Source organism: Mastomys coucha, unplaced genomic scaffold (assembly GCF_008632895.1).
Source record: "Mastomys coucha isolate ucsf_1 unplaced genomic scaffold, UCSF_Mcou_1 pScaffold11, whole genome shotgun sequence".
Lineage (NCBI taxonomy): Eukaryota > Metazoa > Chordata > Mammalia > Rodentia > Muridae > Mastomys > Mastomys coucha.
In genome coordinates, this window is record NW_022196893.1 from 24,429,387 (window position 1) to 24,449,872 (window position 20,486).

Consider the following 20,486-nt stretch of genomic DNA (forward strand, 5'->3'; position numbering starts at 1 on the left):
AGCAAAGGACACTATCATTTGGGTAAAGTGTTAGGCTTCAGAATGGGAAAAGATTTTTACCAATTACACTTGATGGAATGGCTAATATCTCCAATAAAAAGAACTCAAAAAAAAAAACTGGAAACCAAGAAAACAAATAACCCAATTTAAAATGAAGCTCCTATCCAAACAGAGTTCTCAAAAGATGAAACACCCAATGGCTGAGAAACCCTTAAAGAAAAGTTTCATGTCCTTAGTTGTCAGGAAGTCCAAATCATGATGACTCTGAGATTTCAGCTCACACTAGTCAGATGGACAAGATAAATAAGTAACAATTTATGCTGGTGGGGACATAGGGAAAGGAGAGCATTTATCATTTCTAGCGGGAGGGCATACTTATGAAAATCAGTGTAATGGTTTCCTCAGGAAGCGAGAAAAGATGTACCTCAGAACGCAGCTGTACCACTCTTGGGCATCTACCCAAAGATCACTTGATCCTACCACAGAGACATTTGCTAAATTCAACTTTGTTCATCGCTGCTCTATTCAGAACAGCCAGAAACTGGACACAGCCTTGATGTCATCGGTGGGTAAAGGGATGATGAGGATTTTTGATATGTTTACACAATAGTATATTATTCAGTCATTAAATCATAAAATCCCCAGGTAAATGAATGGAGCTAGAAAAAAACCCAGATGTCAACCAGACCCCAAAAGACAAACATTGTGTGTACTTTTCATCTATGGATATTAGCTTTTAAGCCTTTGATAGGCATGTCACAGTTTATATAACTACCGATATTAGGTATAGAATAAGGGACTAGTGGCAAGGAAGGAATCCCTAGAAAGGAGGGATAGAATAATAGTTTTGGAGTGACCGGACAAAGACTGGAGTAGGAGCATTAAACAGGGAGATGGGGAGAGGGGAGGGATCGCCAACACAAAGGGCCTCTCCCTGTAGACGCTTCCTTGACAATATACATGTATGGAAGAAATCTTAACAGAATAGTGGGGAGGACTGCCCCAACCAAACATCTTTTGCCACCAAGGGAAACCTCCAGTGCCAAGAATGGTTACATCTAGTTGATTGAAGAGGCCCCATGGAAGCTGCAATGACATCTCAGCTTATTGCCCAATATATTGGTTGCTCTCCATGCTACGGTAAGACCCTGTTGCTGAAGGCAGTGCTCACATAGCTATTGAACACAGAGAAGTCACGCTGGTGCCTAACTAGAGTCTTCATCCCTATTGTCTGGTGTTCACGATACTGAGTAGTATTCTGCACTCTACCAGGAGAGAAAGGCAGTCACCTAGCTGCAGACCCTGCCGTTTAAGTTGTTGCTCTGCCCATACTTTATGATGGTGTTGGCAGTACAGATGTGGGAGTAACCAACCACTCTCTGATTAGACTTAACGCCTACTCCATGAAATTGAACCCATACCTGACAGTTCTCCGGTGCCCACAAACCTGAGACTAGATAGGCCTATAGTCTGTGGGCCTAAGGGAAAACCAAACACTGCTATTCTACTAATGAAACAGCAATAAAATGACTCCTAACAATATTCTGCCTTTCCCATAGATCAGTGCCTTCCCCGTCTGCATCAGAGATGCTTCCTCCTGCAATAGGTGGAAACTTAACGCCGAGTCCTGGACAATGCACAGGGAATGTAAGATTTTAGAGCAGAGAGTCCTAATAGGGATGTCTTTATGGCACCTCGTCCCTTAGGGCTCAGTGAGCTCTGTGGAAAAGGAAACAGACTGTAAAAGCTGGTGGAGATGGATGGTACCTGGGACACGGTGCCTTCCAAACACACCAGGACTGATGCCCATATGAACTCAGACTGACAGATCCATGGGGGTCTGCACAAGTTCAATTCAAGTGGGGTCCCAGCACTGGGGGCTACAGATGCACATAAGCCCATATCCCTACCCAAGAATCTATCTCCTGTGTGTCTTTTTTTTTTTAAATATATATTATTTTTTCCAGTTTTGTGCTTTTATGGGTTTTGGTTGTATATGTCTATGTGTGTATTTTTCTTTGCTTTTTCTTTTCATTCTGATTTGAAAACTCCTGATAATTTTCCTTTTATGTCCATCTTCAGATGTTTCTATGAGCAGTATTAGTGTTGGGCCTGCCTTAGACAGCTGTAACTTGATTAAGGCTCTTGACTTAAGGACTGGAGATGGCAGGTGGCTGGCCGCAGGCACATCAGGCTGGACAGATTTTCCCCGATACATTCAGTTAGTGTGTAGAAGCTGGGGAATCTCATAGAAGCCAACTCCTAGCTTCTCTTGTAATGCTTTGGACCTGATAACGAGGGGAGCAATAGCAAGCAGTTCTGGGTACACATTCCAGCTCTTGTCCCATGCTTCCCATCTACTGGGAGGGACAACGGGTGACATCTCCTTTTACTTCCGCTACTTCTGACTTTCACTGCAGAATTAGACCATGGAACGGGGACAGCAGATACATGTATAGCTCTTGTCAGTGAGCACTGTAGGGACTCCAGTGAAGCCCGTATAGTCCTCAGTATCTTTCTCTCCATTGGCTGGTCAGAGGCATGCATCTCCCAAGTGACACTCCTCGACGATCAAACTTTGGAATTCAGTGACTGAGCAGCATACTCGATGCTCTTTCTAACCGTGTCTATTCAGGTGTTTGCTTCAGGGTTAGTGCTGTCTTTATAGGACTGCTACAACTGCCTCCCTTTCTCCTTCTGTAGACTTGGGTGAGCCCAAAGTTATATTAGCATTGTTCATTGATAAGGAAACAGAAGTATTCACTGTAAGTTTTGGCAATCTATAATTATGTAAGGAAACAAAATTCATGATTACTGCCAGATTACTGGCAAAATAATCTTTTGAAGCTTGTACTTGCAGAGCATACAGGGTGCTGCCTTCAGCTGCCACATGCTCTTTGGCCTGAGTAAGTCTGTTGGGTGTGGCGCAGCGAACAGTGCCCTCTGTAAGCACACCACTACATGTAGGAGCTTACATTCTTCAACACCAAGAAAGCTGCCCATGTGCATTCTCCTTGTGTGAACCACGAGGATCTCCTGGAGGAAAACTGGTGGCATCCATCAGCTGCCAATATGTAACTTTTTCCCCAGTACTTTTTCTGCTCAGCATATAGGCACTTGTGCCAGTGTCATATGTGTATGGGGAAATTCAAGTATATCACCAAAGGCCTTTTTGAATAACGGTGTACCCCAAAACAGAGGAGAAACAACTGATTGTAGTCATGGGGGTAGAAAAGCAAGTCACAGGGTAGAGCTCACCGCCTCTCTGTCAGAAATTGATCTCAGGGCCTTGTACACACTGCCACTGAGCTACCCCCTATCTCAAGGAGAATTCTTAAGATATACTCTGTGTTTGGAACATCTGAAGGGGGCACTGAAACTGGATAAGCCCTGTTTACTCATGGGGATGAGGAGTGGGAGGAAGCTTCAGCGTTTAATTCTGCTGACAGGATTCCTGCCATGCGTACTCTTCATTTTCATAGTGACCTATTCTTACCATGCAGAGCACAAGGCCCTCTCCCCACTGCAGCCTTTCTGCAGGGCCTCTTTTTGGCCTTGGCGTCTCTACAGATGGATGCTGAGAGGTACCTGTCCACGGGTTTACCTACCAGATTCATGCCTGGCACTTTTCTGAGGACAGACAGCTTTCTCTTTGCTTTTGATAAGAAGAGCTCTCCTCAAGTCTGGGGTTCAACAGAGATCCTTTAGGAAGTCTGCGGACTTAACCATGCCTGCGCAGCAGAACAAAGTGGAAGATTCAGACTCGGAAAGGTTGTTTATCATTTATTAAGCCTTTATTAAACACCTCCCTGAAAGGCCCAGGGTGACACCAGGACCTTTAGTTGGGACCAAGATGTAAATGCAAGGACAGCACAGACCAAACTACCCGCTCGTTAGTTCAAATCCAACATGACTCTCCACAAACCAGAGCCTCGTGAACTTGGTACTCTGGCTTATTCTTCCTGAAAAATCTTAAAAGAAAACTGCAACTGGAAACCCAGTTTTCAAAATTGCTTTTAAAGGCCAACAACAGTCGGAAGGAAAAGGGCAGAAGAAATAACCTCTCTGTACATAGTAAGTCTACACAGAAAGCTCTTTGTGTGGGCCTTCTCACCTGCTGAGACTCCCCTGCCCGGGGAAGAACACCCAGGTAACCCCTCCTTGGTTTCACCATACACTCCAGAGGTATGTGTGGGGTTTGGTTTTTTTGTTTTTGTTTTTTTTTGTTTTTTTTGTTTGTTTGTTTTTACATTTATACAGTTTACAAAGCTTGACCCATAAATAACACTTGTGAGATTAACAGGGCCTGGTACCAAGTATGTACATAGCCCCATCATGCATACAGAGCCTTTTTTTTTTTTTTAATATTGAAGAAAAGAAAAAAAAAAGCCAGCTTTCCATCACTAAGCAATATAATTGACTGTCTAAACTTAGAAGCCCTGACTAAAGTACAAGCAGTCATCTCATCCATAGATGCTGTTTCTGAGTTCCAAACAAATCTAGCACGGCAGTGTAACAAACATCTTGCAATTCAGGGATATAAAAATATCAGCTTTAAAATCTGAACTGTACAGTATATACATTAATATTTGCACCGTTAAATTAGGAATACACTTAGGTCTATGAAATACTACATATAAATAGCAAGTTCTTTCCATCTGTAGCTGGGAGTAATACAATATGTTTACCTGGCTAGTAAGGGCTGAAGGAGAACAAGTTCGCCTTACACAATGAACACACAGTGTTAGCTAGGTCGTTATGGTGACAAGCATGCCTCACAAGACACCAGTCAGGACCTGAGCCAACCTGACTGAGTTAACGACAAAGCACTATTGCTTACAAAGGTGGCTATCCATCTTCTAACACACTCCGTTCAATCACCTGCTGGCAGTTTCTAGAGTGTTCTCTTGTGGACTAGACACCAAAGCGGCTGTAATTTACTTGCCACGGGCACAAGGCCGTGTTAATATGGCACCGAGACTGGAGAAACCACGCCTTTCGTGTGTTAACCTGACTGTAAACACAGTGGAGCCAAAGAAAGCACTTTACACTACTTTAGCGACTTTCCTAGGATGAATACATGGTCAAAGTCCAGGCTAAATGACTAAGTTTTAAACAAAGAATCTCCATGTCTACTTGGTTAAGAAATGATACAGTTTTTCCCTTTGTGTCCCTTTTTCTTCTTGGATTTAGTTGTCCTCTGATTAAACTGTGGAGTGGGCAGTGCAGAAGTCGGACTAGAAAGGTCATCCGTATAGTAGGTGAATCTCTGTGGCCGCGGCTGAGGGATCGGCTGTCCGAGAAAATACCCTTCTTCTTCCGAGTCGGAGGAGGACGTGGAGGACGAACACCAGGAGTCGTCGTCCTCACCGTAGAGCCCCAGAAATCGGTTCATTCCCGGGTTCTGCAGGGCATAATCAGACGTGGCGTGGGCATACTGGCCATAGAGGTTGGCATTCTGCATGTATGCTTGGAGCTCCCGGGCGCCTTTATTCTGTATGAATTTCTCATAGTTATCAGGGGTATACAGCCGAAGTCTGTCCTTGGCGGAGTACTTCCTTTCTGTGACTAGGTTCAGGGCGTTATCAGACCGTGACTTTCTGCTTCTCCGGTGGCGATGGTGGGGAGGCCTGGATCCCCTCTCTTCAAAGTGATACACTCGTCTCCGAGTCCGTTCGCTCATTGGAGGCTGCCGGATTTCAACGTCATAGCTTCCGTTGTCGATGACATCATCTGAAAACTTGACCTGCTGCGGTCGGGACTGAGACTTGGATCTTCTGAGCACCGGCAGGTGCACTGGTTTCTCCTCGGGTATAATTTTTTCTGGGCACAGCTCTGAATTCAGACTTTTTAATGACTCTGCACTCCTGTGCAGCATAGAAGAATTCAGAGTTCCCATATTGCTCATTTTCTCACAATCCTCTGGCTCTATCTCCTCAAAGTTTTGGAGAGAGTATAACGACGGTCTTGGCTTGCTTTCTCCATCCACCGACGCCCCTGCAGCAGAACCCAAAACACAACATCATTCTCACAAGTCCTAACACTGTCAAAGTTGTTAAATGTGATCCAGAAGAGCATTTTAAGGAAAAGTTCCTATTTGATCATCTGATCAAAGCACCCCGGGTTAGGTACTGTGCACTGTTTACCAACTGAGAAGTAGGAATCCTGTTAATGCTACTAGGGAACCAACTGATTGTTGTAGCAGGAGGCAGGAGCAGCAGAAATGAGCACCTATTCACAACAGGACCTGTCCATCCACTTGTTAACCGAACCCCTGCAGTGTGGGTGGTCTCCTTCATCTTAGACGGCCAGCAGCCTGCTCTATGTAGTCACACTGGAACACAGCTGTACATGTCTGCATAGATGCTGCCTGGGGCTGCTTCCCCCAGTGAGAACTGAGTAGCTTGAACAGAAACAACATGGCCTGGCCAAAAAAGTGCAATGAAGCCCTCGAGAGCAGAAAGCTTGCCAGCCCCCAGGCCTGCATCATGTTGTCAATTATTCTACTTCCAGATTGCTCTTAGTTCTAAACCGAAATCAAGGAAAACTCAGTTACTCAAATATCTATGGACCCAGGACAGAGGGAGACTGGGAAGGCTATAATGTCCTTTTTACAGAGAGCCTGTTTCTCAGCTCATTACTCCTAAGGACTGTCAGCCTCTAACATTTTTAAGTTTTGAGTTCTCAGCACTGGGGGTTAAATGAAGGAGTTTGTACACGAAGAATGCCTGCTGTACTTGTGAGCTTCACCTCCAGACCCTGCCTCTCACACTTCTACCCAATTGTATGGGGCCTGGCAGGCAATCTTACCCGCGTGCTTCCTGTTTACAGGGAGACTCATCATGTCTGGCAGGCAGGCCAGGAGCTAGGATGGAGCAATGTTTCTTCTGCACAAACCACTCTGGCAGCAGACAGGGCACGCATGGCTCTTTCATGTCATATTGCATGTATTACAGCAATATAACACACTGGTTATATTACTATCCTGTCTGTCTGTCTGCCCTCCCCCACATCTGGTTTTTTCAAGACAGGGTTTCTCTGTGTAGCCCTGTCTGTCCTGGGACTCACTCTGCAGACCAGGCTGGACTTGGACTTGCAGAGATCCGCCTGCCTCTGTCTCCCAAGTACTGGGATTAAAGGTATGCACTACACCACTGCCTGGCTTAAAGTACAAATTATAAGGTGGGGTTTTTGTTTTTGTTTTGTGTTTTGTTTTGTTTTTGCCTATCTTTTGCCATGGAGCAAAATCGGGCTGTCAAGATGGCTCAGTGGGTAAGAGCACTGACTGCTCTTCAAAGGTCCTGAGTTCGGATACCAGCAACCACATGGTGGCTCACAACCATCCTTGATGAGATCTGACACCCTCTTCTGGTGCGTCTGAAGACAGCTACAGTGTATTCGTGGAGAAGGAGCAAGCAGAGGTCATGAGTTCAATTCCCAGCAGCCACAGGATGGCTCACAGCTACAGTGTACTTAAATAATAAATAAAAAAAAGTGGCCAGGCGGTGGTGGCACACGCCTTTAATCCCAGCACTTGGGAGGCAGGCAGATTTCTGAGTTCGAGGCCAGCCTGGTCTACAGAGTGAGTTCCAGGACAGCCAGAGTTATACAGAGAAACCCTGTCTTGAAAAAACCAAAATAAATAAATAAATAAATAAAGTTTAAAAAAAAAAAAGAGTTAAAAATCTGGGCTGGTGAGATGGCTAAGCTTTTAAGTCCCCCTAAGTTCAAATCCGCATGGTGGCTCACAACCACCCATAATGGGATCTGACGTCTTCTGGTGCATCTGAAGACAGCTACAGTGTACTTATTTATAATAATAAATAAGTCTTAAAAAAAAGAGTTAAAAATCTTATAACGTACTCAGGCTTCTTTTAGTATCTTAAAGTGCATTTGGTCTAATCTAAGTATAGAATATCTAACCAATAACCCAGACAGAGACTTCCCTTATCCAAGCTGGTTTTCAGGCTATGTTCAGAATGTTAGACGTATGTACTCAACTACAAGACACGTCTGTTTTACTATCTTGTGGCATGCCAATGAAACACCTTCACTAAGACAACCAGAGTCTTAAATAGCACGCCCCCTACTGGCACTCAGTTAACTCGTGTATCAACCTTTCCAGGCCTGCTTTTTCAAATACCTCACAACCCTTGGATGACATACCTGTGATGTTGGACAACGCCAAAGAATCCATAGAATCCCGGACACTCTGTTCTGGTTTCAAGTCAGATAGGCACTCCAGGGAGTCTTCATACCACTGTGTTTGGTCATGATTATACCCTGCAGCACCGTGGTCCAGATCTAGCTCTTGCAGCCTTCGGCTGCTGGCTGGGCCTGGATGGCTGCCGTAGGCAGAGTCACCCAGCCCGTCTTGGGACTGGGCCCAATACATATCAGACTGATACTTTTTACTTGCGAGGCTCTGGTGAGTCGGCTTTACCTCGGGCTTATTTGTAACCATGCTGTCGGCTATCCAGGGCTCACTGCCTCTCATATCCACCTCACTGGTCTGCTGCTGGAAGAGGTTTTTATCGCCGAACTTGAGGAGGAGCTGTGTCATATAATCTTCATGCTCAGCCCATTCTTCAGGGTCTTCAGAGGCTTCCTGATCTACTCTGGCTTTCCAGAATTCCTCAGTAGCGAAACCTGCCCCCTGCCTGGAGAGACTCACGTCATCCAGCTTCCGCGAAAGGGTGTCGTCCGCGTTGCCGGAAAGACCCGGGAACTTGTAATTCAGGGCGGGAGACAAGAGGAGAGACTGTCTGCACTGGTCCGCGGAGCGGCTGCTCCTGCTCATCCTCACGCTTCGGCGAGAGTCTCTAGATCGCGCTGACTGGAAGGCGGAGTCGGAGGAGTCAGAGGCATGGATGTCTTCCCCGAGGCTGCAGGTCTTGGAGCAGTAAATCTGGCCTTGTTTCGGCAGGAAGGGGCACCCCAGCAGGGAGGCCTTACACTGCGCACAGGAAAAGCAGGCCTCGGTGGCATGCCAGTGCTGCCCGTCGTAGGTCATCTGGGCATGGTCCACACCTGTTTTTAAAGGATAGGAAAACAGTGAGGGGCTGTGCCAAGGTGTGGCCAGGGATGGGCTGTGGATGATGGAACTGTTCCAGGCTTTGTTTTAAGGCAAGGTCTCCCTGTGTGGTCCCAGCCAGCCACGAACCCAGGTTGGGTCTGAGTGCTGGGGCTACAGGTGTGTATCACACATCTGGCTCTGTGCTGCCTTGGTCTGGGTTATATATGCTCAGTTGGGGAATCTTCCTTATTTTGTAGATAATTTCTTTTCCCTTTTTTTTTCTTTTGTATAGCCCTGGCTGTCCTGGAACTCACTCTGTAGACCAGGCTGCCCTCGGACTCAGAAATCCACCTGCCTCTGCCTCCCAAGTGCTGGGATTAAAGGTGTGTGCCACCACTGCCCAGCCAAAAAAATTATGTCTAATTTCCAAATTGATAGCCATAGCACAGTCATCATTGCAGAGCAATGAAGATTTAAATCTACCAATATGTTCCTCACTGAGGCACCCTTTGGTTTTACCACACATGTGGTAATCAGGTATCCTGTGCTTGATGGTTCAGTGATGTGACTTTCATTCAGTGATGTGACTTTCATATTTCTGTGCCTTTTTTGTCTAAACTTTCGCTACCGAAGGTGGCTAGGGGTATGACGTTGAAGCACGGTCTGCTGCTCTTCCACACGTGCAAATACAAGCATCACCTGAGGTCTAACCGTGAGCCGCCACCTGCTGCTGGCTAAGAGCTCAGCACTGACTTGCTGCCAGGAACACTGTCAATGAAATGTTTCAAATACACATGAAGCAGATATATCAATAGATGGATAAAAATGGTGTGACCAGAGCCTTTCTAATATGTGCAACGCCCTAGGTTTCATCCCCAGCACCACCAAAAAAAAAAAAAAAAAAAGGAAATTCCCCAGAGGCTCATGGGAACTTCAACTGTGAACGTCCCCAGAATCACAGCTGGCTTGGCACTCACTGATTGTGTGATTGCTGCTCTGAATAATCATAATCTGACAATCACTGAAGGGCTGTGTATTCCAGTATGTGTAAGTCATACCTTAATTTTCACAAACATTAAAGAAGCAAGGCTGTGTGGGTAATCACAGATGGTTGTGGCTGTGTGACAAGGCAGACTGCGTGGGTGAGCGTGACACTTACCAATATGCTCCCCACAGGTTTCGCAGTACTCAGCATAGAGAGACTCGAAGCAGCCACAGCAGAAGGGGCGGCCATCCTTCATGATATATCTCTGCCCTCCCAGGACCGTCTCACATTCCAGGCAGCAGAAATGCTTCATGTGCCAGTGGCGACCCTCGGCTTCTGTGCACTCGTCAGCAAAAATGATCTTTGAAAAGAAACACAGGGCCGAGGGATGGAAGGTCAGCATGGTCCATCCTAACAAAGCTTCACCCTGTGTGGTTGGCACTGACTGTCAGGTCTGAGCACAAAGGCCCTGGTGCAGGTGCCATCTCAGGGGTTCACTTTGTGGTGATATTCTTGTTGGAGGTGGCCTTTGTGGTGGCTAATAGCCTCTAAGTCATCCAGGAAAGGAAGAGGTGAAGTGTGTGTGTGTGTGTGTGTGTGTATGTGTGTGTGTGTGGCTATAAAATGGCTATGTTCTGGTAGTAGAACAAGGCACATAGCATATCTCTGCCCAAATACATGGCACTGGCCTTTTGGGGTACGTGGTGGGCAAGTATGGCTGGCTGGCTGAGACCCAAGAGTGAGGAGAGGAGAAGATGGAGGAAATGGTAGGTGGGATGGAGTGAGATGTGACAGAGCAGGAGGCCAGCACAACAGGGTTCCAGACATGGACCTAGACCCGGCATGGAAAAGCTCTTGCTCCCAGGACTTAGGAACAAGAGACTGACTGAGTTTCCAGGACAGAGTTGGGCGACGGTATGCAGAATGTGAGAGGCTGGTGTGAATGCCTGCATATCAGCAGTGTCAACAGAAAGAAAGGGGGGTCTGGGCAAGGAAGTCCAGCCCCAAGCAGTGCGTGTTCGCTTGCTTGCATTTAAAGCAAGCTTCCGCTCCAAGCTCTGGACTTCTACAGGGAAAAGTGGAAAAGAGTGAAGGATTGCTTCACACTGACAGGAGTTCTTTGATTTGGAAGGTTGGCTTGCTCTAGTATGTTCTACCATTGCTCTAATTTTCCGCCCTACCGTTGTTAATCTTTATCAGATTGATGACTTCTAGAGAGTAATATTTTTCTACCTGTTTGGCTTGTGCTGCTTGAAGAGCATATTGCTTTGTTTGGTTTTTCAAGACAGGGCTTTGTATATATATAGCCCTGGCTGTCCTGGAACTCACTTTGTAGACCAGGCTGGCCTGGAATTCTGAGATCCACCTGCTTCTGTCTTTTGAGTGCTGGAATTGAAAGTGTGCACCACCACCATGTGGTAAGCACATAGCTTTGTACTCATACATGGTCTGACCCACTGACTTAGTTATATTGTGTGTTACTGTTGGTTTTCATCAAATATGTGAGGAACAGTCACCTCTGCTACGCAATGTGTATGTTTGCCTATTATAGACAGCTACAGATTGGTATTGGCTTCATTCAATGTTTTCATTTCATTGACATAAATTAGTTTATGAGAATATAAACCGACAGTGAAAAGGTAAACTAGCCAGGCATTGGTGGTGCATGCCTTTAATCCAAGCACTTGAGAGGCAGAGGCAGGTGGATTTCTTAGTTCGAGGCCAGCCTGGTCTACAGAGTGAGTTCCAGGACAGCCAGGGCTATACAGAGAAACCCTGTCTCAAAAAACCAAAACAAAAACCAAAACCAAACAAACAAAAAACCCTAAATAAAATGTTTGCTTAAACATGAAAGAACATTTCTTCATGGAGGTAGAGTTCATTTGTCATGCTTATGTTCCTGGGGAAGATTTTCGCAGCAGCATCTGGCAAAGCAGTCAAGTAACTTTTGGTCTCTGTTTTAACTGAAGCAAAAGTGTCTGTGGGCTACGCACAGAGCTATGGTGGAGCTGTGATTGTGTCAGCAGCTAAGCAGGAATTGCTTCATCTGACACCATGGGTCTACCCGCACACTAAGGACTTGAAAATTGTTAGACTGCATTGAAGAAATATATGCATGGGTGTGTAGGCTTTCCGCCTCAGGCTGAGGAAGAGGAAGAAGATACAGTGAGGAACCCTGGATGCATCTTGGGATACTAGAAGGACCCAGAAGATGACCTGGGAAGTTAAAGCAGGAGGATTAGAGGGTCAAGGTCATTCCCTACAACAGTCTGAAGCCAACCTGGGCTACAGGAGGCTCCTTCCTCTTTTAAGGCTCATATATTCTTAACTTCTAAACTTAATTTTAAGCCTTACTTCATCTTTAACCCTGTTGTGTCATATTCCCTCTGAGCACTATGACCAAAATAAACTCACTGATGCCTCCAACCATGGGAAATGAAATCTAAACAAAGCCCATTGGTTTAAGCCCTGCTTTTACATGAATGGTGATTCTTGCTCTTTCTATCCACCCTGTGATGATTTGTTTGTATATGTTTGTCCCAGGAAATAGTACTATTAGAAGGTGTGGCCCTGTTAGACTAGGTGTGTCACTGTGGGTATGGGCTCTAAGACCCTCATCCTAGCTTCCTGGAAGTCAGGATTCTATTAGCAGCCTTCAGATGAAGATGTAGAACTGAGCTCCTCCTGCACCATGCCAGCCTGGATGTTGCCATGCTCCTCCATTGATAATAATGGACTGAACCTCTGAACCTGTAAGCCAGCCCCAATTAAATGTTGTAGTTATAAGAGTTGACTTGGTCATGGTATCTGTTCACTGCAGTAAAACCCTGACTAAGACACACCCCAAGGTGATGAAAGATGCCAGCACCAGGAGCTGAAGAATGGTGTTTAGGGGCTCTCTACAGTATCTTGTCAATTTCTCAGAAGAAGGAGCTTGGTAGACATCACGGTATGCATCTATTATCCCAAGTCTAGGAAGGTGGAGACTGGAGGATAAGGAATTCTATAATTCATTTCAGCTACATAGTAAGTTTGAGACCCACTTACCTTCATGGGGCCATTTCAAAAATACCAAAAACTTTATATAATGTCTTTTACACAGACCTCCGTCTTCCACTGCCCTCTATTGACTCAATCTGTCCGTCCATATCTTTGCTGAGTGTATGCAACATGTCTACAATATTTGAGTTCTTTCCTTCCTGTGTTTGCGAAACAAAGGATCATATTCTACATATTCTTGTGCAGTGTCTTTCCCCCCCGCATTTCAGAGACAGCAGCATCATGGAGAAGCAAAAGCACCTGCTGCCCTCTATTTATTAGATACATAGAATTCCAGTGAGAATGGGCAGCTTTATCTTAAAAATATCCATATAGAACAAAAGTGGGAGAGCCACGTATTTTGCTTAGTTGGGAACAGTGGAATATTGGCCATTGGCTTATTTTTCCATCATTAAGGGATGAATATTTTTTTACCTCATCACAGGCTGAGCACCGAGGTTTGAGCAATTCGGCATGGTGCCTGCCACAGTGGATTTTTCCATCCTGATAGAAATAGATGAGGTCGACCAGTAGTTCATTACACGTGAAGCAGACAAAGCAGGATGGATGCCAGCATACTCCAGGACCCGCACGGGAGGCAAACACTGCGACCTCCCCTCCGTTCATCTGCAGCCCACACTAAAAACAAAGACTTGAAATTAAAAATGGCCCTTCACCTAAATTACCGGATTTTCAGCTTTTCCCACTTGAAAATAAACCACGGGTTTGTTAGAACAGCTTTAATTTCTGTCTACTCCTGCTGGTGATTAAATGGCTATCCCACCTTCGATCCACCTTACTCAGCCACTCTTCCCAGCTCTGTCCAGTGTGTCTGAGCCAATCCCTGTTCATAGTGGCTTGCCTGTGAAGTGTGCTTCCTACTGAGAACAACTAGTAGGGGCTCAAAAGCCTTCATTATATCGATAGGTTCTAACTACGGGTTTTCCCCCTGCAAGACAGTTTCATTCAAAGAGACTGACTCCTGTGGTCACACAGCAGACAGTGTTTAAGGAGTTAGGGTGTGCCTCCACACCAGCCATCACCTACTTTCTGGGTCACCCTCCACCACTCCCCCAACCCTCTATCTAGAAAGGGCCTACCTGCTCACACACTGCGTGCATCACTGCCCTGGACAAGAGTTTAATGGTTCCTCTTCCAAGAGCTTCCTTCTTCCTCTGAGCACTGAACACCTGCAACTCCTTTTTCTCCTCTTCGCTTAGAGACTGGCAGTACCGCACCTTCGCAGGAGAGAGAATGGAAGTGCATCACAGAGGGCCGTCCTTACAATCCTTCATTCCCAGAGTTTCAAGAAGTCAAACAGGAAGCCAAGCTGCCTTGCCTCCACAAACCCTCAGTTAGAACATGATGGCATGGCTGGGCATAGTGACACACAGGCTTTCCATCCCAGCACCCATGACCTAGAGACCTGTAGATTTTTAGGAGTTCGAAGCCAGCCTGGTCTATAGACCCTTGTCTTTAAATGGACCTCAGTCTTTAGAAAAGAGGCACACCATCTGACAGAACAGGAGTGGCTTATTCTTTTCTAAGTGTGAACTGGCTGCAGGAAAGATATGGCCTTCCTCCGAAGGCTGAAACTGGCTGTTCTCACGCCACATTCTATGGGCACTCAGGGTAAAATTTCAATCCTGAACTACCCCGAGGTGCCCACCCTGCACATGGAAGAAACGGCTCCTGATAATTAATTGGTGGGTGGCTGAAAACACACACCATCAGAAACAACTTTTGTGGCACTTCCTGCTGTGGTGTTCTTTTCTCTCTTCCCTCAAAGAAAGAAAGAGACAAAGAAAGAAAGAGAGAGAGAAAGAAAAAGGAAGGAAGAAATAAAGGAAGGAAGACAGACAAAGGAAGGAAGGAAGGCAGACAGAAAAAAGGAAAAAAGGAAAAAAGAAAAGAAGAGAGACAGAAAAGAAAAGCTGTATTTTTAGGGTGCATTTTAAGAGAGGCCTGGCAGTGAAGACCTGGGACTTCGGAGAGGCCCCTTGATGCTCACTGTTTATTTTCTTTTTACTAATTAGCTTTCCTCCTGTTACTTTACCTCGTTATCATGTGGAGGCAACTGGTACAGAAGCTGTTTAATCCGGTGTTTCTCTCCAGGGCTGTTAACATAAGGAACCTTCTCCTCAGGCAAGCAAGTGAAATAGAGCTGGATCTGGGGAAGAAGAGGCAGCGCGGGCACCGTCAGTACAAGGAAGGAAGGGTTGAGCAGCTCCTCTTTACCCTTCCCTCCTGATAGGGCTCGGCCTCCTGCGGCTAATGAGCGGACCAGCTGAGCCAGCTCAGCAGCGGTGCAAACCTGCATCTGCCAGCATCCACTAGCATCCAGCTGCTAAATTGCTCCTCAGGAATGCAATTTGTAGTGACAATTAAGGGCGCCATAAATTATGTGCTATCAAATGTGCACATTTATGGCGACTCTTCCCCAGTCTTGCAGAGGTCAGCTGAGGGATCAAGGGAGAGTGCTGGGTGAATTCTCTAAATGACCACACAGGCTGTGTGACCAGATCCAACACCCAGCCTCTACACAAACAGACTCAATTTTCCCTCTGAATTCTACAGTTCTCTCCAGCATCAGCAAGACAGGCTTCCCCGGGGGGTATCTAGCTGCAGTATCCAGCCCACTTTCCCCGGGGAAGCAGGAGAAAGGAGATGCTGAGCTAATGTTAGCTACTTTGTTGTCTTTTCGGAACATCCCTTGAGGAGCACAGCAAAGGAGCCTGCATTGCTGAGATGGAACCAAAGGCATTCAAGTAAAAAAGAGAGAGAGAGATTAGGGACCTGGGACTTGTCTGCTAGCAGCAGGCCTACAAATACCAATCAAAGATGTGACTGATCCTCTCCACAAAACAGTTCGTCAAACTTCATTTCCCCAACTGCTACGTCAGCATAATTTTTCTTCCTGTATTGTTCTAGAAGCTGCACTGGGTCTTGGATTTATAAGGTATCTCTCTCTCTCTCTCTCTCTCTCTCTCTCTCTCTCTCTCTCTCTTTCTCTCCCTCTCTCTCTCTCTCTCAGAATTATTTACTTATTTTATATATAAGTATATTACAGCTGTCTTCAGACACACCAGAAGAGGGCATCGGATTCCAATACAGATGGTTGTGAGCTACCATGTGGTTGCTGGGACTTAAACTCAGGACCTCAACTGCTGAGCCATCTCTCTAGCCCAAGATACTCTATCTCAAAAAAGGTCCACCATCCACCTCCCAAGAACGGCAACTCACATCACAATCAGGCACAGGACTGGTGGCATTTTCTAACTTAAAGGATAACTTTGCCTGTACAGGATCTACCAACAGTTTTTAATAACCTCATCATAAGGATACTGCGAAATAAAAAAACAGTGAGACAAAGGAAGTGCCACAACTGATGCTTCCCCAAGCTACTTATGGAAGGCCACACCCATCCCTCTTTCATAGAGGAGCATTGTGGAGAACTGGCCTGTAGACGGTCCTTTTATTTCCTTTTGTCCTTACTGAAGCTTTGAAATAGTGTAGAGGCACACACCTTTAATTTCAGCACTTGGGAGGAAGAGGAGGGCAGATCTCTGAGCCCTGTGAGTTGGAGGCAAGCCAGGACTACACAGTGAGAACCCATTTCAACAGACAAACACCCTTCCCCTACACCCTACCATATAAAAAAAAATTCCAAATCAGGAACATTTCTCTGACTCCTGAAAGTCCTATCAGGAACACCTGTGCTGCTCTGGCACTGGCATCAATCACTGCGGCAGAAGCAGGGCATCACTGTGGGCAACAGAGCCCGGAACACCCGAAGCTTCTATTGAAACCAAACCAGGCCTTAGAAAGCAAAGCCAGGGCTGGAGAGATAGCTCAGTGGTTTAGAGCACTGACTGCACTTCTGGAGGTCCTGAGTTCAAATCCCAGCAACCACATGGTGGCTTATAACCATCAGTAATGGGATCTGATGCCCTCTTCTAGTGTGTCTAAAGACAGCTACAGAATACTTATATATAATAAATAAATAAATCTTTAAAAAAAAAAGAAGAAGAAAGAAAGAAACAAGCAAGCAAAGGCAGCCAGGGAGAAGAGAGAGGCTCCACGCTTCCTGGAGAGGAGTCAAAGAAGCCAGCTTGCTTCCTACCTGCTCAGGCCTGAGGCCTGGTGGGACCCAGGCATACTCTTCCAGCGCACAACCGGAATCATCGTCTGACGTGGAACTTCGCTGGCACCCAAAGGCCAGTTTGCTCATTTTGGGCTCCATCTCCAAAGGCATAATAATGAAGTTTAAAATGCTGGCTTCTCAGTCACAGGACATCCAAAGACAGTTGCTGTGGGTGACATAGAAGACAGTGTTAAAAAAAAAAAATGGTTTTCTACCAAGAGCTTCTAGTTAATAGGGTTTACATATTGGTGGGCTCAGAGAAAGTGAGCAAATGCCTGGGGTCGCTAACCCCAGTGCCACTCAATCAGGAAGTGACCCCCTTAAGCAGCTCAGTACCAACAAACAACGGGCCACCAAATTAGCGTTCTCGTTCGCCTTTAAGAGATGCTTCTTGATCATGATTTACTTGGTAAGGAAGCTGCTCCGCTTGACTAGTTTACCTACACATGAGATCCTGCGACGTAAGAATTTAGACAGAGGGGCTGGGAACTGAGCTCTCTGCCTCACCCAGAAAGCTGCAGAGACCCTGCTCAGTTTCCCTATATCCCAAGCAAGTTTTCCAAGTGGGGCAGCAGAGACAGCTGAAAGCGTATCCCTGAAGCAAACCACCCAGTTTAAACTTCTAATCCCTGACATCAAACTTTACGCACAGACTCGAAAGGACAGTCAGTCAGTGAATCCCCTCGACAAACAGTAAAGGAATACAGGATACAGTGCCAGGTCAAGGGTCCAGCTTGGTGACTTGATAGTTTAATCTCATTATCAACCAACATGTAGGAATGCTTATTGACTGTGAAATGGGACCCGCCCACTGTTGGTCTAGGTGAGGTGTTAAATCTCTGAATAAGAAAGCTGTCTCAGAAAATGGGCACTAAAGGTGTCAAAGAGTGGTCCTGAGGCCGAGATTAGCACTTGGTCTTCTAGTTCTTAAAAATCCTCCCTCACACATGTGGCACTAAGAAAGAAAACAAGAACCTTCAGGATTCCAGTTTTCTTTAAGCATTTTGATCTTGATATATTTTGATATAAAGAAGTTTGTATGTTGGGGGCTGGAGAGATGGCTCAGTGATTTAAGAGTTCTGGCTGCTCCCCTAGAAGACCTAGGTTCAATTCCCAGCACCCACATGGCAGCCCACAACTGTCTAGAGTCCAATTCTAGGGATCTGGCACCTTCAAACACACATGCAGGCAAAACACATAATGCACTTAAAATAAAAATTAATAAAAATTAAAAAATAAAGTGGTGGTTAGTCCGATCCAGTCACTTTACAGAGAGGGCCCAAGGATGGCAAATGCCTCTTGTACAGGAGTTAAAGCCCGATCCCTCTGACTTGAAATCCTAACCAATCCCAGCCTGAGGTAAAATGACGTTTCAGCAATTCTCAAAGTGCAACACTAAATACTTAGTGTAGGTGGGGTTGGGGGAGTCACTTGTTAAAATACACCGCTAGCAAGACTTCCAAGGGCATTTTAAACTTCAAACTTAAGAACAGCTCACAAAGGGTCAGAGTTAAGAGAGCACCTGCCTTGGGCTTTGGGCAGGAGAAATGGTGATTCAGCAAGATCCGGCCCCAACCAGTGAGCTGGGCTTCCCCGCAGCCTAACCGAAGGGAAGGCTGCCTCATTTCCTACCCCACGGTGGCAAGGCCTCACCTCTGACCCAGCCATGACACACAGGTGCAGACCATTCAAGGCTTAGGAAAGACTCCAAGCAGAGGTGCGTTCCTCCACCCCCTCAGGAAAGGGGGATGTGTTAATGAGAGTCAGAAGACCGCTTGGCAATTTCCCTTTTGCCTTGAAAGACCCGCCCCCATGTGTCAAAGGAAGAGCATGGAGATTAAGACTTTAATTAGTAACTCATGGGCTCTCACCAGGAGAACTGGTATTTTTGATGCAATTTAACCTGAATTTTTAAAACATTTTGAGCATTTGGTCTGTTGCCAAACCTGGCTGGGGTGGGGTAGGAGGAAAATATAAATATTTTAAAAAGAGCCTAAAAATTAAGTGTTACTCTATTTTCAAAACTACAAAAAAAAAAAAAAAAAAAAAAAACAAAAAAAACCCAAAAACAAAAACAAAAAACCCAAAGCAAAAGCTTTGCAAATTATAACAGACCATGTTTTTTCCCTCTAAACCAAAGATCTGAATCCTTTTTTCCAGCTGTACCCTGAGAATGTGGGTTGTGTCCCTATTCTGATGGAGCTGAATCATGTGACATGTCACCATCCTTCCCAACTAGTCACCAATGCAGTGGCCTCATTTTATTTCTTTCTTTTTCATGAGAAATATTAAATGTTTACTTTATATTGTCCAGAGTATAAGATAAATGTCACTCTATCAGAAACATCCTATTGACTTGGTTCCATCAATTACAAGTCACAAATGTCCTCTTGGGGTCTTAAAAGAAAAGGAATAAATAAATTAATTACAAGTGGCCTCATTTTAAACCTCAAACTCTCACTGGTTCATTCTGGCCTTTCACCAAACTACCCTGGAGACTTCTTTTTTGACAACATAAAGGGTACCACAATTCTAAGAAAACAAAGAGAGTCACTTCCATCTGAATGTTAGCTTCCAGTTTTACTGGAGGTGTGGCCACCTTACCTGCTACCATTAGCATTACAATATTTAAATGCGGTCTGAAGCAGTGTGACCTGGGAGGTGTCCCACTCAACACATACTGAGCCTCAGGGCTAGTTGTCCAGCGGCATGGAGTTAAGGAGCCTTAGAACCAGACCCCTCTGGGTGAGAAGCAAGCTGGAGGTTGGCAGAGTTGGTATACTTTCTTCCATGGATTATCATGGGAGTGATCCACGCAGTCTCTAAGCCACAGCAAGGGTTAACACTTCCATGCCCCTCCTTTGTCTTTTCTCACCTTCTCTTTCTTGAAAACTAGATAACGCCTTTCACCCTTTAAAAAGAACCACACACACCAGCCTGCAGCTGTGTGGCTTCTCCATCATCATATATAGTCAAGAGAGCATCTGACCCAAGATGCTCTCTTCTGTCTTCCTTGGGAACCAAGCAGAGACACATGGTGTACAGACAGACAGACGTATATACAGGCAAAGCACCCAGTCACATAAAAGTTTAAAAAACAAAATAGGAGGTAAATGACAATCCATTAGGAGCCTGTGATGTGTTAGAACGGCGGGTCGCATCAGAACATACCACACTCTAGGCCCAAACAGTTCCATGTGTAAGAGGTTTAATTGAGAGGGAGAGAGGGGGCAGTAGCAGAGAGAAAGGAGGGAGAGAGAGAGAGAGAGATGGGGGAATGTTCCCCGTGTGTGTGTGTGTGT

General features: G+C 45.6%; 1 protein-coding gene across 4 annotated transcripts in view; it reads right to left on the minus strand.

Annotated features, from left to right (window-relative positions):
- Positions 1 to 3,770: 3,770 nt before the first annotated feature.
- The window catches only part of Prickle1 (prickle planar cell polarity protein 1), a 100,281-nt gene continuing 83,565 nt past the window's right edge, over positions 3,771 to 20,486 (minus strand). For all 4 annotated transcript variants that reach the window (XM_031353513.1, XM_031353542.1, XM_031353533.1 and 1 more), the window contains exons 2-8: positions 17,164 to 17,350; positions 15,097 to 15,210; positions 14,141 to 14,278; positions 13,476 to 13,679; positions 10,176 to 10,362; positions 8,167 to 9,030; positions 3,771 to 5,997 (exon numbers count right to left, since the gene is read on the minus strand). In XM_031353513.1, the coding sequence (XP_031209373.1) occupies positions 5,141 to 5,997; positions 8,167 to 9,030; positions 10,176 to 10,362; positions 13,476 to 13,679; positions 14,141 to 14,278; positions 15,097 to 15,210; positions 17,164 to 17,295 (2,496 nt within the window). In that variant the 5' untranslated portion in view covers positions 17,296 to 17,350 and the 3' untranslated portion in view covers positions 3,771 to 5,140. The remainder of the gene's footprint in view (positions 5,998 to 8,166; positions 9,031 to 10,175; positions 10,363 to 13,475; positions 13,680 to 14,140; positions 14,279 to 15,096; positions 15,211 to 17,163; positions 17,351 to 20,486) is intronic.